The 18,491-nt window shown below is 50.4% G+C and overlaps 1 protein-coding gene across 8 annotated transcripts in view; it reads right to left on the bottom strand.

Annotated features, from left to right (window-relative positions):
• Positions 1 to 1,206: 1,206 nt before the first annotated feature.
• RTKN (rhotekin) overlaps positions 1,207 to 18,491 on the bottom strand; it is a 153,487-nt gene continuing 136,202 nt past the window's right edge. For 5 of the 8 annotated variants that reach the window (XM_088454466.1, XM_088454463.1, XM_088454462.1 and 2 more), the window contains exons 11-12: positions 17,605 to 17,709; positions 1,207 to 2,914 (exon numbers count right to left, since the gene is read on the bottom strand). In XM_088454466.1, the coding sequence (XP_088310592.1) occupies positions 2,481 to 2,914; positions 17,605 to 17,709 (539 nt within the window). In that variant the 3' untranslated portion in view covers positions 1,207 to 2,480. Of the gene's footprint in view, positions 2,915 to 4,545; positions 4,679 to 12,669; positions 12,773 to 17,604; positions 17,710 to 18,491 lie in introns of all 8 variants that reach the window. The other 3 variants (XM_088454468.1, XM_088454467.1, XM_088454469.1) reach the window with 2 other exon arrangements.

The following is an 18,491-nucleotide window of genomic DNA, read 5'->3' as shown; positions in this document are numbered from 1 at the left end:
GCTACAGGGCCCAGAGCTGAGGGCCCATCTTCCTTGTCACATGGGTGTAACTACCATAGGTGTAAGAGGTGCAGCTGCTATAGGGCCCAGTGCTGAGGGGGCCATCTTCCTTGTCACATGGGTGTAACTACCATAGGTGTAAGAGGTGCAGCTGCTATAGGGCCCAGAGCTGAGGGGGCCATCTTCCTTGTCACATGGGTGTAACTACCATAGGTGTAAGGGGGCAGCTGCTATAGGTCCCAGTGCTGAGGGGCCCATCTTCCTTGTCACATGGGTGTAACTACCATAGGTGTAAGGGGGCAGCTGCTATAGGGCCCAGTGCTGAGGGGCCCATCTTCCTTGTCACATGGGTGTAACTACCATAGGTGTAAGAGGTGCAGCTGCTATAGGGCCCAGTGCTGAGGGGCCCATCTTCCTTGTCACATGGGTGTAACTACCATAGGTGTAAGGGGAGCAGCTGCTATAGGGCACAGAGCTGAGGGCCCTCTTCCTTGTCACATGGGAGTAACTACCATAGGTGTAAGGGGGGCAGCTGCTATAGGGCACAGAGCTGAGGGCCATCTTCCTTGTCACATGGGAGTAACTACCATAGGTGTAAGGGGAGCAGCTGCTATAGGGCCCAGAGCTGAGGGGCCCATCTTCCTTTTCACATGGGTGTATCTGCCATAGGTGTAAGGGGTGCAGCTGCTATAGGGCAAAGAGTTGAGGGGCCCATCTTCCTTGTCACATGGGAGTAACTACCATAGGTGTAAGGGGTGCAGCTGCTATAGGCCCAGAGCTGAGGGGCCCATCTTCCTTGTCACATGGGAGTAACTACCATAGGTATAAGGGAAGCAGCTGCTATAGGGCCCAGAGCTGAGGGGCCATCTTCCTTGTCACATTGGTGTAACCACCATAGGTGTAAGGGGGGCAGCTACTATAGGGCCCAGAGCTGAGGGCTGGTACATAGGGGCCCTTACACACTTTTGCTACGGGGCCTTCCAATCCCTAGTTACGCCCCTGTTTACTCTGCCGCCAATTCCTCAGGACCCTTAGGATATGTAGCGACAAGGAGGTTACAAAGGTTCAGATGGACGTGATGCCAGCCAAGTGAAAGCTGTGAGATTAATACCCAGCTACAAAACTGTGGCCCCTGGTCAATTCACACCGCAAAATAAGTCCCTCCTGATTGGGCATAGGACAGGCAGCACAAGAAATGGGGCAATATGATACAATAACAATTTATTGATATAATACTCTGTTAGTAGATATTTGGTTAGGCTGTTTATAATGATAAAGCTTTTACTCATTTACTTCCAAGAGCCGAATACATCAAGTGGAGAAGCGGTTACCGAAGCACAGGACACTGACGGGTCACACTGCCATGTGCGGCAGCTGCAGAGACATCTTACTGTGCATCCCCTCAGGTGCTGCGTCTGTCAGTCACTCACTCTGTGTCACCCTGCTGTGGGAGGGACCTACCCCATGTCTCGTCCAACCCATCTATCTGTGTCACCCTGCTGTGGGAGGGACAAACCCCATGTCTCGTCCAACCCACCTCTCTGTGTCACCCTGCTGTGGGAGGGACAAACCCCACGTCTCATCCAACCCACCTCTTTGTGTCACCCTGCTGTGGGAGGGACAAACCCCATGTCTCATCCAACCCACCTATCTGTATCACCCTGCTGTGGGAGGGACAAACCCCATGTCTCATCCAACCCACCTCTTTGTGTCACCCTGCTGTGGGAGGGACAAACCCCATGTCTCATCCAACCCACTTATCTGTATCACCCTGCTGTGGGAGGGACAAACCCCATGTCTCATCCAACCCACCTGTCTGTATCACCCTGCTGTGGGAGGGACCTACCCCATGTCTCATCCAACCCACCTATCTGTGTCACCCTGCTGTGGGAGGGACAAACCCCATGTAACCATCCTGTCTGTGTCACCCTGCTGTGGGAGGGACAAACCCCATGTAACCATCCTGTCTGTGTCACCCTGCTGTGGGAGGGAAAAACCCCATGTGTCATATAATCCATCTGTTTGTATTACCCTGCTGTGGAAGGGGTGCACCCCATGTAACCATCCTGCCTATGTCACCCTGGAGTGGGAGGGACAGACCCCATGACTCATCCAACCGATTTGTCTGTGTCACCTTAAAGTGGGAGGGGCAGACCCCTGGTCTCAAAACAACCCTTCTGTCAGTGTCACCTATCCAAGAGAGGAAATGCCCATGAGTCTCATAGCACCTTAAAGTCTAAGATTGGGGATAGATAACACTGTTGTAGATGTCACCCTGAGGTGGGACGGACAATTTGTGTCTCACGTCCCTTCTTTCTCCTCACACGCAGACGGAATCACAGTGAGAAGCATTAAGGCAACGTGCGGGCTCCATGTTATGGGAGGGGGCCATCTCCAGTACACAGCCAGAAAGAAGGCCTTGAGAGAAGCCATTGGGAACAGCTGTCATCGCTCTTCAGCCTCTCACCACCTCCGGCAGCTCAAACTTGGCTCTGAAGCCAATTCCGGGGGTCCAGTTTGGTTTTCAGGTTCTTCACGTTCCTATGATTGTGATATCCCCCCTCTGAGTCGGGTGTGCTACTGCCACTGCTGCTGGAGGGTCTTCCCTCAGGCCGGAGGCCTTCATCTCTACTGGTTAGTGATGACCCATGAGAAGAAGATTGATGCTCAGCCATTCTCAGTCCCTGAGCCTTCAGAGAGGTCAGTTTAGCATCCAGGGAGAATGTACGGGGGCGAAGTCTTGCACTCTGCACGGGGGAACTGTCACAATCAGAGGAGGAGGAACAGGACGGGGGGCCCGTAGCTGGGCTGTGGAAGAGAGATGTCCAAGGTGGAGGATCCAAACCTCTCTGGAGCTCAAATTCCTTCATCCTCTGAGAGAGAAGGTCGGGAATCGGACCCAGACCCTCAATAGCTGCAGGAAACAGGAGAGAAAGTAGTAAACCAATGAGAAAATGACTGTGCCGCACATTGCTACATTCACCGGTACTCTACTATAATAATACGGTGCCTTACACTAGTACCGTTACCAATATATCCTTACCAAAATCTCCGCATAATTAGGTGACTTTTCCAGGAAAACTGGCTGAGGCCTAGTCACAGGCAGCAGCAGAAACACATATAACAAATATTTATCTATAATCGCCGCCTTCGTTGATCCAAAAAAAGAGCAGCTGTTGTGAAGGGGAGACTCAGGGCCTAATTCAGACGCGGTCGCTATCTGCGTCCGCTCGCTAGATGCGTATGCAAATTTTTCAAAGTGACGGCATTGGAAGCGATCGCTTGCCAAGGCATAAGCACGCCCACCATGTCTTAGCGAGTGGTCACTTTGTGTGAGCGTATACCCAATCGCACAGGCAGAGCCGCCCACCAGCAACACGTCATCTCCAGGAAGTGTATGAAAACATTGGTACATCGAGCACCATCGGATGTGAACGCAGCGCCTGTGGTTGCTTTACCCTACCGCAAGCATTGCGAGGAAATCAGTGTAAATAAAAGGCAAGTGACGTGTACTATGACACTGCCTGTTAATTATGCACACCTCGAAAAATGGCATTGAAACACCCAGGCACGCCTGCGTTCGTATCTCTAACCCCCCGTGATTAGTGTCCTGCCCCTGTTACCACCCACAAACGGCCTCTCCTGTCACTCATTACCCTGGGCTGCCTTTGCCGGGCGAGCGAGCGGACTGCGATCGCACAGAGTAGTTCGCGCACGCACAGAATGATGCATGCGCGTATGCAGAACATCGGGACGCTTGCGAGTGCACAGCGCTTGCGACCGGGTCTCAATCAGGCCCTCAATCCCTTAATGATCACTTGAATCAAAAAAAACCCCAAAGGATCACAGGGCAAATACAAGGTGCAATAATCCGGAATAGGAATAATCATGGATCAATATATGAATTACAGAATAAAATATGTAATAATAATGCTGGAAATATATAAAACAGAATAAATAATAATGAAATGTAGACAATAATACAATATTATCCCAAAGAAAAAAATATCATGTGTACACCTGTTCGTAAACAGCAGTTAAAAAATCTCAGTATCCACCTCCAAGAAATGGCGATGTATATATATATATATGACTGGAGAGCTTGCTGTGTGAGGAGGCTGGCCGTGTACCCAGCTTTTATTCTATATTCTGGATTATCGTACCATGAATTAGCGCTGCTGTCCTTTGTTATGTTTTTTCTGAAGTCTGTCTGTGACTAAAAAGCAGTTTGCAGGAGGCATCATCAGCGGCTTTTTGTCTTGTAATGTCGCTGAGGTCAGCTGGGTGCAGGGGAGGGCAGACCCCGGAGGTGCCGCGGACTCACAGTAGTTACGCACCTGCTGCTACAATCACATATATGAGTGTATAGGTGATGAAACAGGATGCTATATATAGTTTGATATATATTGGTGTACTAGTGAGTATATCATAAATAATACTATAAATAGCACACTGCTACAATCATCTATACACTAATATACTGTATGTGTGTATATATATATATATATATATATATATATAGTGGTGAGAGGGGTTGTCTCTCACCTGAATTGCCCACGTTCCTGTGGGATCAGCTCCCTTCAATGGAGGCTAGGTTGAAGCCTGTGCATTCTGCGGTAGCAGTAGAGTTGTGGAACTCCAGGTTTTCTGGCTTGCAAAAACCCAGTTGGGATCATCACTGGAGGACAGGAAGAGTTTAAAACTCTCATTCGCCCGATGCTCTGGGCACTGACACCAGCAAGCAGCCAGTTAGTAGGCTAAAGTTTCCTTAGTGCCAGGGACTGATGAGATTGGCTGTGCTATAAGTGCATTGCAGATTGTGGCTGCAGGCCATTGCAGCTGGCTGACCATTAAGCACTGGGAGTGCTGGGACGTTTACTTTAATCTGTTTATTTATGTTATGTGTCTGTGTGTCCAGGCCTAAGCTATGTATGCTAAAGTGCAATGTCTGCTGCCATTAAAGACACTGCTTTACCGAGTACCTGCCTGTCATGAGTCTTTATTTCTAAGCCCTGTGTTACAATTGGTGGCCCGTACGGGGAACTGCACTGCCGCGTCGCAGCGCAAACGCCAGATGCCTCTGGTATGGCAAAGGAACTGATAAGGCAGAATGTTCGGTATATGTGAGTACGGTCGGCAAACCAGAAAAAAACGCAGTTATAAAAAGGACACTGTGTAACTTGCTATTTACTATAAGAAAAAGTTGTGCGTCTACTGGAAAAAAAAAAGTTACTTTCCTTTTTTTTCCTATTGAGGTGCTTAAGACATGTCAAATGCTGGTAGTATATTCTCCAGTTGTTGATTGCATGCTGTGTAATTAAAGTTCACCTGCTGTTTGGACAGAGCCAGACTCACATATTGAGTTCTATTTAACCACTGAATTGCTGGGGAAAAAAAAAAAAAAAAATTGTGTTCTCTTTTTCTGTGTTAAACTTGGATAACTGTTGCATTGCTGAAAAAAATAGATTTTTTTTCACGCTGTGGTAAATTAAATTGGCCTCTGCCAAAAGACAGAGGAACAAATGTTGGAGCTGGTGACCCAGTCAGTGGGCATGACAGGTGCTGGGCATTTAAAGAAAATGTCTACCTCAGATGACCCAGATGTGTATTTGCTGATATTTGAGAGGGTGACACAGCGTTTAAAGTGGCCAACAGATACTTGGGCTGATCGACTTGCCCCCGATCTCACTGGTGAGGCTTAGAAAGCCTATGCTGATCTGTCCTCTGCTGATGCAGAGAAATATGACTTAGTCAAAAGTGCTATTCTGGCCAGGACAGGTCTCACTCCTGCTGGGAAAGCGCAGTGCTTCCATGAATGGGCCTTATTACCAGGGGTCCCGATTCAGAAACAGGTTGCAGAACTAGCCAGACAGGGGTGGAGTTGGCTCCAGCCGGAGGTCTGCACTTCCGCTCAGATTGTGGAGATGGTAGTTATCGACCAGTGCATAAGGACCCTAGGCCGGAGTATGCAGCGCTGGACCATACACGCCGAATCTCAGAATCTGTAGGAGTTAGTAGCATTGGAGCGGTATGAGACTGCAGCAAATATGGCAGAAAAGAAACCAGGGAATGGGCCTTCTGCTAAGTTGGCACCCCACTGGCCTGTGACCCTGTCTACACCCACTGTTCGCGGAGACCCAAACGGAAACTCTGTGGTTGTCTGCTATGAGTGCGGAGATCCAGGTCACGTAAGGAGGGACTGTCCAAAGAAAACAGAGCCTATGAAGTGTGGTATCACCAGCGTGGGCACTATATATCCAGCTTTCTATACTATGGTACCCCTGGATTACAGACCCCCCCCATTAATGTGGGAGTCTGTGTTGCTGAATGGCCGAGTACTACCGGCTACTATAGACTCAGGGAGTGAGCTAACCCTGATCTCTGAGGCTGTCCTACCCAAGCCAGTAGGAAAGTGACAGTATTAGGTGAGGTACTCTGTGAATATGGTTCCACAGAAAACTTCTCCCGTGTTTGAGTGAGCCTCACCATAAAGGGGTGCGCTTATGAGGTGGTAGCCGTGGTTGAACCTAAGCTCCTTTATACACTCACATTAGGACGCAATTTCCCAGAATTTACTGAGCTTTTAAAAGAACCTCAGAGACAAAGCAAGTGTAAAGTCTCCAAGGCCTTACCTCATAAAGTGGAGAAGAGTGGAAGAGCATGACCAGTCCTCTTTGGAGAGTGAACCTCTGGGCAATTCTTATCAGAGGAGGATACTTTCACTCCGAACTGAGGTACTTTACCCGAAGAGAGAGATGCAACACTTGACCAAGGTACAGCAAGATAAAAGTACCTCCAAGAATGTTATACCCAATACGCATGACACCAAGAGCGCACTGGAAACCGCCTTCCCTCAAGTACCCGGGCACATTTTTAGTTTGCCTGGACCTTCGGATGTCCCACTGCGCGGACACGCTGTCAACAGAACAATGAAAGGAAGCAGAAGTCTTGGTCCGCAACAATTGGGATGTGCTTTCTTCCCTGCCGGGGTGCACTACTTTGGTGGAACATAACCTAAAGCAAGAAGTGGTTGTAAAGCAGTGACACTATCGCGGCAGCAAGCTGTCCAGCAAGAAGTGAAAGAGATGCTCCAACTTGGGGTAATTGAGTATTCCATAAGTAACTGGTCAAGTCCCATTGTTTTGGTCCCCAAGCCGTCAGGGGCAGTATGTTTTTGTAATGACTTTAGGCTTCTGAATCAAGTTTCCCAGTTTGACACATACCCATTACCCGGGTAAACAAACTAATGGAAAGGTTGGCAAGTAGTTGGTATCTTACGACCCTAGACCTCACAAAGGGGTATTGGCATATTCCCCTAAGCAAGACCACCAAAGAGAAGACTGCACACCAGTGACATTCCAGCATGCCATGGATCGCCAGCTAAAGCCACATCAGGGGTACGCCATTGCTTAGCTAGACAACATTGTATATAAATACGGAAGATTGAGAAACACATCCAGAAAGTGCTAAGACAGTTTAAGACAGCTTGGGTTTGCAGCTAATCCAGCCAAGTGTACCATTGGGCTTTCAGAGGCCAATTACCTCAGGTATGTGATTGGCAATGGACAAGTGAAACCCCAACTGCGGAAAGTGGAGGTGATTCAGTCCTGACAAAGACCCTCCACCAAATGAGAACTTTCCTTGGGCTGCTAGGCTATTACCACTGTTCCATTCAAAATTTTGCTTACAGAACCCTTCCCCTGACTGTGACCCTTAAGAAGGCTCAACTGGAAAAGATTATACCCTCACTAATACACCACTACTGTATATATCATTACTACTATTATAAGTACTAATGCTCCAGATTTATGGATCGTAAGCAATTTGGGAAGAGCTATTTTTTTTCCCCTGCCATAAAAATCGACACATTGTGAGGGTCCAGTTGGTGACCTCAATTTTAGAGCTATTGATTGGCAGCATCTGCATAAAATAAAACAATTTGGGGAAAATGATACCTTTGAGAACAGCGATGTGCCCCATAATAGAAAGAGGGAGTGTTAAGGCTTGGGCATGACCATAAAGAATTAGTCCTGCAACAGCCTTGAGGGCTGGAATACCTTCGCTGGATGCAGCTGTGCAGCAGCCTTGAGGGTTGGGTAGGACTTGGCTAGTCATGGCCCGATGGCCAAGGGTGAGATGCAGCTTTTGGGCTGTGGGAGTAGCCTTAAGGGCTGATATGCCTTGACTAGTTGTGGCCTGAGGGTGTGATGCAGCCTTTGGGTTGTGGAGGCAGCCTTGATGGCTGGATGCAGCCTTTGGGCTGTGGAGGCAGTCTTGATGGCTGGATTCAGCCTTTGGGCTGTGGAGGCAGTCTTGAGGGCTGGCAAGTCTCTGGAGTAATATGCCCAAGGGTGTTGAGGTGCAACCAGTGTCGCTGCATTGACACTGGTGGTGATGCACTGGATTGCGCACTTTAGATGCTAAGATGAGACCAATGCCGCCAGGTTGACACTGGCGGTGGTGCACCAGACTGCGCACTTTGGATGCTGAGGTGCGGCCAATGTCGCTGGGTACACACTGCTCGCCAGATGCTGGCATGCACTCCAGTATAAGAATGCACATCGTGCCGCCTAGATGACACTAGCAGCACTAGCAGACAGCGTGCGAGCCGGACCACCTAGATGGAACTAACGGCAGCGTGTAAACACAGCAAAACAGGATTCTGGAACTCAACTGACGAACAGGAGACTGGGCACAGCTGGAAACTCGAGAAACTCTATCACCGGCATGGAGTGAAGGGCTGGCTGGAATTTAACAGAAACAGGGCCCAACCAGAGCAAGCCTCCCTAATAATAGACTAGTGTGCAGCTGGGCTGTGCACAGAAAGGAGAATCAATTAGTGTGCACCTGATACTGCACACAGACAGGCAGCTGTTGCTGAGGCTCTGCACTAATTACTAAGGCTGGAACTGCAAACAATATGCTGCAACCACAGATCCTAACAGGAGGAAGGAGGAGACTTCAGCGAACGCTTGCCCGGCGTTTACCCCGCACAGCATTATATTCAAATGAAGCGAGGGCTGGGATCGTGCGGGAGAACGTGACTGGGATCGTGCGGGAGAACGTGGCTGGGATCGTGCGGGAGAACGTGGCTTGGATAATGTGGGAGAACGTGGCTGGGATCGTGCGGGAGAACGTGGCTGGGGTTGTGCGGTAGAACGTGGCTGGGGTTGTGCGGTAGAACGTGGCTGGGGTTGTGCGGGAGAACGTGGCTGGGGTTGTGTGGGAGAACGTGGCTGGGGTTGTGTGGGAGAACGTGGCTGGGATCATGCGGGAGAACGTGGCTGGGGTTGTGTGGGAGAACGTGGCTGGGGTTGTGTGGGAGAACGTGGCTTGGGTTATGCAGGAGAACGTGGCCGGGATTATGTGGGAGAATGTGGCTAGGATCATGCGGGAGAACGTGGCTGGGGTTATGCGGGTGAACGTGGCTGGGGTTGTGCGGGAGAACGTGGCTGGGGTTGTGCGGGAGAACGTGGCCTGGGTTATGCGGGAGAACGTGGCCTGGGTTATGTGGGAGAATGTGGCTAGGATCGTGCGGGAGAACGTGGCTGGGGTTATGCGGGAGAACGTGGCTGGGGTTGTGTGGGAGAACGTGGCTGGGGTTATGCTGGAGAACGTGGCTGGGGTTGTGCGGGAGAACGTGGCTGGGGTTGTGCGGGAGAACGTGGCTGGGGTTGTGCGGGAGAACGTGGCTGGGGTTGTGCGGGAGAACGTGGCTGGGGTTGTGCGGGAGAACGTGGCTGGGGTTGTGCAGGAGAACGTGGCTTGGGTTATGCGGGAGAACGTGGCCTGGGTTATGTGGGAGAATGTGCCTAGGATCATGCGGGAGAACGTGGCTGGGGTTATGCGGGAGAACGTGGCTGGGGTTGTGTGGGAGAACGTGGCTGGGGTTATGCTGGAGAACGTGGCTGGGGTTATGCGGGAGAACGTGGCTGGGGTTGTGCGGGAGAACGTGGCTGGGGTTGTGCGGGAGAACGTGGCTGGGGTTGTGCGGGAGAACGTGGCTTGGGTTATGCGGGAGAATGTGGCCGGGGTTATGTGGGAGAATGTGGCTAGGATCATGCAGGAGAACGTGGCTGGGGTTATGCGGGAGAACGTGGCTGGGGTTGTGTGGGAGAACGTGGCTGGGGTTGTGTGGGAGAACGTGGCTTGGGTTATGCGGGAGAACGTGGCCGGGGTTATGTGGGAGAATGTGGCTAGGATCATGCGGGAGAACGTGGCTGGGGTTGTGTGGGAGAACGTGGCTGGGGTTGTGTGGGAGAACGTGGCTTGGGTTATGTGGGAGAACGTGGCCAGGGTTATGTGGGAGAATGTGGCTAGGATCGTGCGGGAGAACGTGGCTGGGGTTGTGCGGGAGAATGTGGCTGGGGTTGTGTGGGAGAACGTGGCTGGGGTTGTGTGGGAGAACGTGGCTGGGGTTATGCGGGAGAACATGGCCGGGGTTATGTGGGAGAATGTGGCTAGGATCGTGTGGGAGAACGTGGCTGGGGTTGTGTGGGAGAATGTGGCTGGGGTTGTGCGGGAGAACGTGGCTGGGGTTATGTGGGAGAATGTGGCTAGGATCGTGCGGGAGAACGTGGCTGGGGTTATGTGGGAGAACGTGGCTGGGGTTTTGAGAATCATCCATTCAGATTTGTCAATGTTAATCTTATAGACAGACACAGACCCAAATAGATGAACTCAGGATCTCAGGAAGGTGCCTGGCTCAGAAGGGAATAGCAGCATATCATCTGTGCATAGGGCTACATAAGATCCTCATTCCCAATCTGAATTCCACAAAAAGGGAGGCACAATACATAGGGATATGGCTAAGGGCTCTGAGGCGACCGCAAAAATGAGGGGCAAAAGAGGGCATCCCTGTCTGGTTCCTTTTTATATCTGAAATGGTGAGGACAAATGACCATTACATGAGTTTGGGGGGCAGATGAGTGTATAGAGTGTATGAGCGAAAGAACGAGTCTAACATTAACCACAGAGTGGTGGTCCCAGATAAAGCCCCTCTGGTCTGAGTGGATAATACGTGGAAAGATCAGTTTTACGCTATCGGCAAGAGTGGGCGACAGAAGATCAGGAGAAGGGGTGATCGAGAGGTGGAAATGACAGAATACAAATCTGAATAAAAAGTTTCCATTACTCCTGTAATCTGAGCGTTAGAGGTGAAGAGAGCGCCATCAGCTGGGTGAGTGACCAATGGGGAGGCGATACCATTAAGAGAATTCATCAGTAGACGGCCAATATTATTACCAAACTTACGGTAGCGGTAATTTAGAGAAGAAGGTAACGATCTCCCATAGATTGGAAGTGAATTTTTTGCAGTCTGGTATTGGTGTTTAGTGTGCTGGGAAGGATTGGATTTAAAACGATGATTGTTACAGATGTGTCCTTACACGTTTGCTGCAGTAGCGCTAAAAATCCCCATGACAGGTTCTGTGAGACTCTGCTAGCGCCGGGCGTATTTTTTTGCATCTTTTTGCTGAAAATGCGTCTAAGTCGCAATGTAATATGACTAGAATGCGCCAGAAAACTGTACTGATTAATTTGATATGTGACACTTGTATATCGTAATCTTATCGTAATTGTGTGAAACTGAGGACCTCATTCAGAGTCGGTCGTAAGCGGCCGCTCGGTCGTATGCATCCGATGTTTCCAAACCACACATGCGTACGGTTAGTTGTGCTCATGTGCGTACGAGACCTTGCGATCCAAAATGCTGTAGATTGTACGGCTTACGAGCAGGAAGTGGCTTCCGGGAGTTGATTGACATGAAAGAGCGTTTGTGGGTGTTGACGGGGTTGTGGTCTGAATACGCAGGCGTTCCTCACCGTTTTCAGGGGCGTACAAAAATTACCTGCTATGACCGATATAGAAGGCCGGAAGTAGTAAAACGTCACTCTGCGAGCAGGTTAGAGGCCGGCTGATCGTACAGCTTGAGGTTGGGTCTCAAGCCCCAGAGTACAATCGATACTATCGAATGTTACTGATGTTATGTTTGATGTTTCTATTTTGTGCCACACAATGCAAGCAGCTAATAATCGTTTGTTGTAGCTAATAACACTGCTAATTGGCATGTAATTGATTCAGTTGCGTTTGCATTAGAGAATAATAAGAATAAATGTAGATCATGGGGATGGCTTATTCTATGCGTTTTTTTGTTAACTTTTGGTGTAATTTGCGCACAACACAAGCGGCCGCAACCAGCAGAAGAAAATTAACATACAGCGACTGACAACGACTGACTCGATCGCTAGCTGCTATCACTCGCTAGCTAGAGAAGCTGTATTGTTCATGTATGGGCGTCACTTTGGTTGCGATCGCGCGGCCGTGCGGTTGTTTCTTTTTCTGATTCTCGATCGTTAGGCGTACGACCGAACGGCCACTTATGACCGACTCTGAATGAGGTCCTGAGTCTCTGAATCTGAATATGAAGTGCTATAATGTAGCAGACGCAGCTTTTGTCATTCCAAGTGTCATTGTGCTTCATATACAGACTAAGGGGGTGATTCAGCAGTGCCCACAGGTAGCTTTGCAATTACGTCCCTGCTATTCTGCAAATGCAGCAGGAGGTGTATGACAATTTTGCTGCAAGACTCTGAAAGATACACACACATGCATGTACGTGTAAATGGTAGCTACACATTACACACATGGCACTGACTGTGTGTTACAAACCTGTCACTGTAATAGGTGCACAGCAGTGATCGGATTTCAGCAGAGACTGCAATATCCTGCAGCAGCAGCCCCTCATCACTGGGTGAGGGGGGAGCAGACAGAGCTGAGCAGAGAGATAGGGGAGCACCATGCAGGGGGAGAAGGCACAGAGATGAGCACCGTGCAGGGGGAGAAGGCACAGAGATGGGGAAAGGTGAGCAACGTGCAGGGGGAGAGGGCACAGAGTTGGGGAAAGGTGAGCACCGTGCAGGGGGAGAAGGCACAGAGATGGGGAAAGGTGAGCACCATGCAGGGGGAGAGGGCACAGAGATGGGGAAAGGTGAGCACCGTGCAGGGGGAGAGGGCACAGAGATGGGGAAAGGTAAGCACCGTGCAGGGGGAGAAGGCACAGAGATGGGGAAAGGTGAGCAACGTGCAGGGGGAGAGGGCACAGAGATGGGGAAAGGTGATCACCGTGCAGGGGGAGAGGGCACAGAGATGGGGAAAGGTGATCACCGTGCAGGGGGAGAGGGCACAGAGATGGGGAAAGGTGATCACCGTGCAGGAGGAGAGGGCACAGAGATGGGGAAAGGTGAGCACCGTGCAGGGGGAGAGGGCACAGAGATGGGGAAAGGTGAGCACCGTGCAGGGGGAGAAGGCACAGAGATGGGGAAAGGTGAGCACCGTGCAGGGGGAGAAGGCACAGATATGGGGAAAGGTGAGCACCGTGCAGGGGGAGAAGGCACAGAGATGGGGAAAGGTGAGCACCGTGCAGGGGGAGAAGGTACAGAGATGGGGAAAGGTGAACACCGTGCAGGGGGAGAAGGCACAGAGATGGGGAAAGGTGAGCACCGTGCAGGGGGAGAAGGCACAGAGATGGGGAAAGGTGAGCAATGTGCAGGGGGAGAGGGCACAGAGATGGGGAAAGGTGATCACCGTGCAGGGGGAGAGGGCACAGAGATGGGGAAAGGTGATCACCGTGCAGGGGGAGAGGGCACAGAGATGGGGAAAGGTGATCACCGTGCAGGGGGAGAGGGCACAGAGATGGGGAAAGGTGAGCACCGTGCAGGGGGAGAGGGCACAGAGATGGGGAAAGGTGAGCACCGTGCAGGGGGAGAAGGCACAGAGATGGGGAAAGGTGAGCACCGTGCAGGGGGAGAAGTCACAGATATGGGGAAAGGTGAGCACCGTGCAGGGGGAGAAGGCACAGAGATGGGGAAAGGTGAGCACCGTGCAGGGGGAGAAGGTACAGAGATGGGGAAAGGTGAACACCGTGCAGGGGGAGAAGGCACAGAGATGGGGAAAGGTGAGCACCGTGCAGGGGCAGAAGGCACAGAGATGGGGAAAGGTGAGCAACGTGCAGGGGGAGAGGGCACAGAGATGGGGAAAGGTGATCACCGTGCAGGGGGAGAGGGCACAGAGATGGGGAAAGGTGATCACCGTGCAGGGGGAGAGGGCACAGAGATGGGGAAAGGTGATCACCGTGCAGGGGGAGAGGGCACAGAGATGGGGAAAGGTGAGCACCGAGCAGGGGGAGAGGGCACAGAGATGGGGAAAGGTGAGCACCGTGCAGGGGGAGAAGGCACAGAGATGGGGAAAGGTGAGCACCGTGCAGGGGGAGAAGGCACAGATATGGGGAAAGGTGAGCACCGTGCAGGGGGAGAAGGCACAGAGATGGGGAAAGGTGAGCACCGTGCAGGGGGAGAAGGTACAGAGATGGGGAAAGGTGAACACCGTGCAGAGGGAGAAGGCACAGAGATGGGGAAAGGTGAGCATCATGCAGGGGGAGAGGGCACAGAGTTGGGGAAAGGTGAGCACCGTGCAGAGGGAGAAGGCACAGAGATGGGGAAAGGTGAGCATCATGCAGGGGGAGAGGGCACAGAGTTGGGGAAAGGTGAGCACCGTGCAGGGAGAGAAGGCACAGAGATGGGGAAAGGTGAGCACCGCGCAGGGGGAGAAGGCACAGAGATGGGGAAAGGTGAGCACCATGCAGGGGGAGAAGGCACAGAGATGGGGAAAGGTGAGCACCGTGCAGGGGGAGAAGGCACAGAGATGGGGAAAGGTGAGCACCATACAGGGGGAGAAAGCACAGAGATGGGGAAAGGTGAGCACCATACAGGGGGAGAAAGCACAGAGATGGGGAAAGGTGAGCACCATACAGGGAGAAGAAGGCACAGAGATGGGGAAAGGTGAGCACCATACAGGGGGAGAAGGCACAGAGATGGGGAAAGGTGAGCACCGTGCAGGGAGAAGAAGGCACAGAGATGGGGAAAGGTGAGCACCGTGCAGGGGGAGAGGGCACAGAGATGGGGAAAGGTGAGCACCGTGCAGGGGGAGAAGGCACAGAGATGGGGAAAGGTGAGCACCATACAGGGGGAGAAGGCACAGAGATGGGGAAAGGTGAGCACCGTGCAGGGGGAGAGGGCACAGAGATGGGGAAAGGTGAGCACCGTGCAGGGGGAGAAGGCACAGAGATGGGGAAAGGTGAGCACCGTGCAGGGAGAAGAAGGCACAGAGTTGGGGAAAGGTGAGCACCGTGCAGGGGGAGAGGGCACAGAGATGGGGAAAGGTGAGCACCGTGCAGGGGGAGAAGGCACAGAGATGGGGAAAGGTGAGCACCGTGCAGGGGGAGAAGGCACAGAGATGGGGAAAGGTGAGCACCATACAGGGGGAGAAGGCACAGAGATGGGGAAAGGTGAGCACCGTGCAGGGGGAGAGGGCACAGAGATGGGGAAAGGTGAGCACCGTGCAGGGGGAGAAGGCACAGAGATGGGGAAAGGTGAGCACCGTGCAGGGAGAAGAAGGCACAGAGATGGGGAAAGGTGAGCACCGTGCAGGGGGAGAGGGCACAGAGATGGGGAAAGGTGAGCACCGTGCAGGGGGAGAAAGCACAGAGATGGGGAAAGGTGAGCACCGTGCAGGGGGAGAGGGCACAGAGATGGGGAAAGGTGAGCACCGTGCAGGGGGAGAAAGCACAGAGATGGGGAAAAGGGGGTGCAATGCGAAGTATACAGACACAGGAGAAAGAAAGAGACAGTGTTATGCTGAATGTAATAGACAGGTAAGTGTAATGTTAGTTGTTATAACAGATTGTACAGCAATGTACATCACTGATGCGCAATAAAGGTGGTCTCAGAAATTAAATATTTCATAATTTAATGGAAAGCAGCTTAGACTGTCCTCACTCAGGGGTATAGTTACTAAAGTGAGGGTTTTTAGATGTGAAGATGTTGCCCATGGCAACCAATCAGATTTTAATTATCATTTATCTAGCCACCATTTGGCGCTATGACCAACCAATCAAGAAAGAAACAAATGGTTAACTACTTTCCTTTCCTGCTCCCTCTTTGGACGGTATGTCAGGAAAATTCCCAATATGTGGAGAAAGAGATATGCACAATAGTGTGATATTGAAAACAACAAGTGAATTTATTCATCAAAAACACACAAACATATAAACTGATCATAAATTAGGCTTAATGTAGCCACAACAATGCCTGTTAGGGCATAGTATAGTTATTTTTAAAATTAGAGAGGGGGGCCATATGCCCTGCGTACAAGAACCAAGATGTAAAAGGGCGTTTGTGAGTGCAATGCTGACCGTCCGGATCGAGTCAAGCAGTGACTAACCAACGAACACCGGTACTGGGGGTCACAGGTCCTTCTCCTCAATGTATCAGCTCTGCTGTCCTTAATGCGTTTCGAGCCCACCTGGCTCTTCTTCAGAAGGATGCAGAGTCTATCTCCATTCTGCTCTTATATACCCTTTTTCCAGGAAGTGGATTAGCCCCTCCTGAATCCCGGAATGACAAAACCGGAAGTGACGCATACCACAACTTCTGGTTCGCGGCTCCCGTCCTAAATTGAGTCCTTCTGTGCATTTCTCTAACTTCCGCGTGAACTTCAGCAGAGCTGATACATTGAGGAGAAGGACCTGTGACCCCCAGTACCGGTGTTCGTTGGTTAGTCACTGCTTGACTCGATCCGGATGGTCAGCATTGCACTCACAAACGCCCTTTTACATCTTGGTTCTTGTACGCAGGGCATATGGCCCCCCTCTCTAATTTTAAAAATAACTATACTATGCCCTAACAGGCATTGTTGTGGCTACATTAAGCCTAATTTATGATCAGTTTATATGTTTGTGTGTTTTTGATGAATAAATTCACTTGTTGTTTTCAATTTCACACTATTGTGCATATCTCTTTCTCCACATATTGGGAATTTTCCTGACATACCGTCCAAAGAGGGAGCAGGAAAGGAAAGTAGTTAACCATTTGTTTCTTTCTTGATTGGTTGGTTATAGCGCCACATGGTGGTTACACATATTATAATTTTTGTCACCAATTTCACTTTAGGGATTTAAGGTACCCTAGTGTCTCCACTGTTGGCTGCTTTACCTTGATGCGCTTAGGTGTTGTATTAAATACATTTTCATTGCATCATTTATCTAGCATCTTCTAGAAGATCATAGCTATACTCTGGTTGCTATGGGCAACATCTCTACTTCTAAAAACCCGCACTATAGTACATATACTCCTCAGTGTCTATCAGTATGTCTATACACACTGCTCCATTGCATTCTCCTTTTACAATATACATTCTCATCGTCTCTCATCTCTAATTTATCCTATTTTCCTCCATTTGCGCTTAAACAATCTTCACATTGGATATTCTTCTCCTCATCCTCCTTCCAAAATGTTCTTTATACTCCCCTTGTCATCACCCTTCTCATACATCTCTCTACTCCTTATCTCCATCATCCTTCTCATACATCTCTCTACTCCTTATCTCCATCATCCTTCTCATACATCTCTCTACTCCTTATCTCCATCACCCTTCTCATACATCTCTCTACTCCTTATCTCCATCACCCTTCTCATACATCTCTCTTATCTCCATCACTCTTCTGATACATTTCTTGTCTCCTTATCTCCAGAACACATCTCTACTCACCCATTTCATGATAGAGGGAACCCTGCTTCGTTAGAGGAGCTGCTGGCCTTTTGGGTGGTGGTGTTTCTATCTTCATCAAGTCATCACAGCATTGCTTCCATTGACCTAAAGAGTAACATGTGACACTGTAATGCGACTCAGACCACTAGTGGGGGTGCACCTCCTCTCTGTGATAGCATTGTGTTCATACAGCTGGTCAGAATGGATACTCATTGGCTAATGTGGCCACTTCCTATGTCACCAAGTGATTGGGAAGACCATGTATGATTGTATAGCAGCCGCGTGGGCAATATGGACAAACTGTGTATACGCCACAAATCTGTCTCTCCTATTCCTGAGAATGGACCACACAGTACCACATCATGCTCTACCACACAGTGCCACATCATGGGCTGCCATGTAAGGGGTAGCTCCCTAACCTATCCTATGGAAGGGAAGAGGTTCTTAGTGATCCTCTGTAGTAGATTGTCAGCTTATGAGCCCTTCTCTGTGTGCTATGACCTACAATGAGTACTCCAAGGGGGTGTTCGCGCAATGGTGAATAGGTGCGCACACAGAGAGACTCATATATGCTGGGGTGGTAGAGGAAAGATCATATACATGCTGAACTGGTTGTGACAAGATGACATGTATTATATGTTTGTGTGTGTGATTTACCATTTTGCTTTTAGTTATATACATGACAGGGAGTTGTTTCTGCTGTATAGAGTGGTATCTCTGGCTCACGCAGGGTGCTTATGACGCTGGGGCTGAACTGCGCTGCTCTGCATGGATACGCATTTATGCCTGCGATTTGGGAGTGCTACTGCGGCCAATGCTGCACCAGCACAACAGTACATGAAGCATCTACCCAAAGGGCCGACATGGAAATAGTGTTACCCATAAAT

The sequence above is a fragment of the Taudactylus pleione genome, unplaced genomic scaffold, assembly GCF_031769625.1.
Source record: "Taudactylus pleione unplaced genomic scaffold, aTauple2 ptg000618l, whole genome shotgun sequence".
NCBI classification, from domain to species: Eukaryota; Metazoa; Chordata; class Amphibia; order Anura; family Myobatrachidae; genus Taudactylus; species Taudactylus pleione.
Note: the sequence above shows the minus strand (reverse complement) of the source record. Positions and strands in the feature narration are given on the sequence as shown.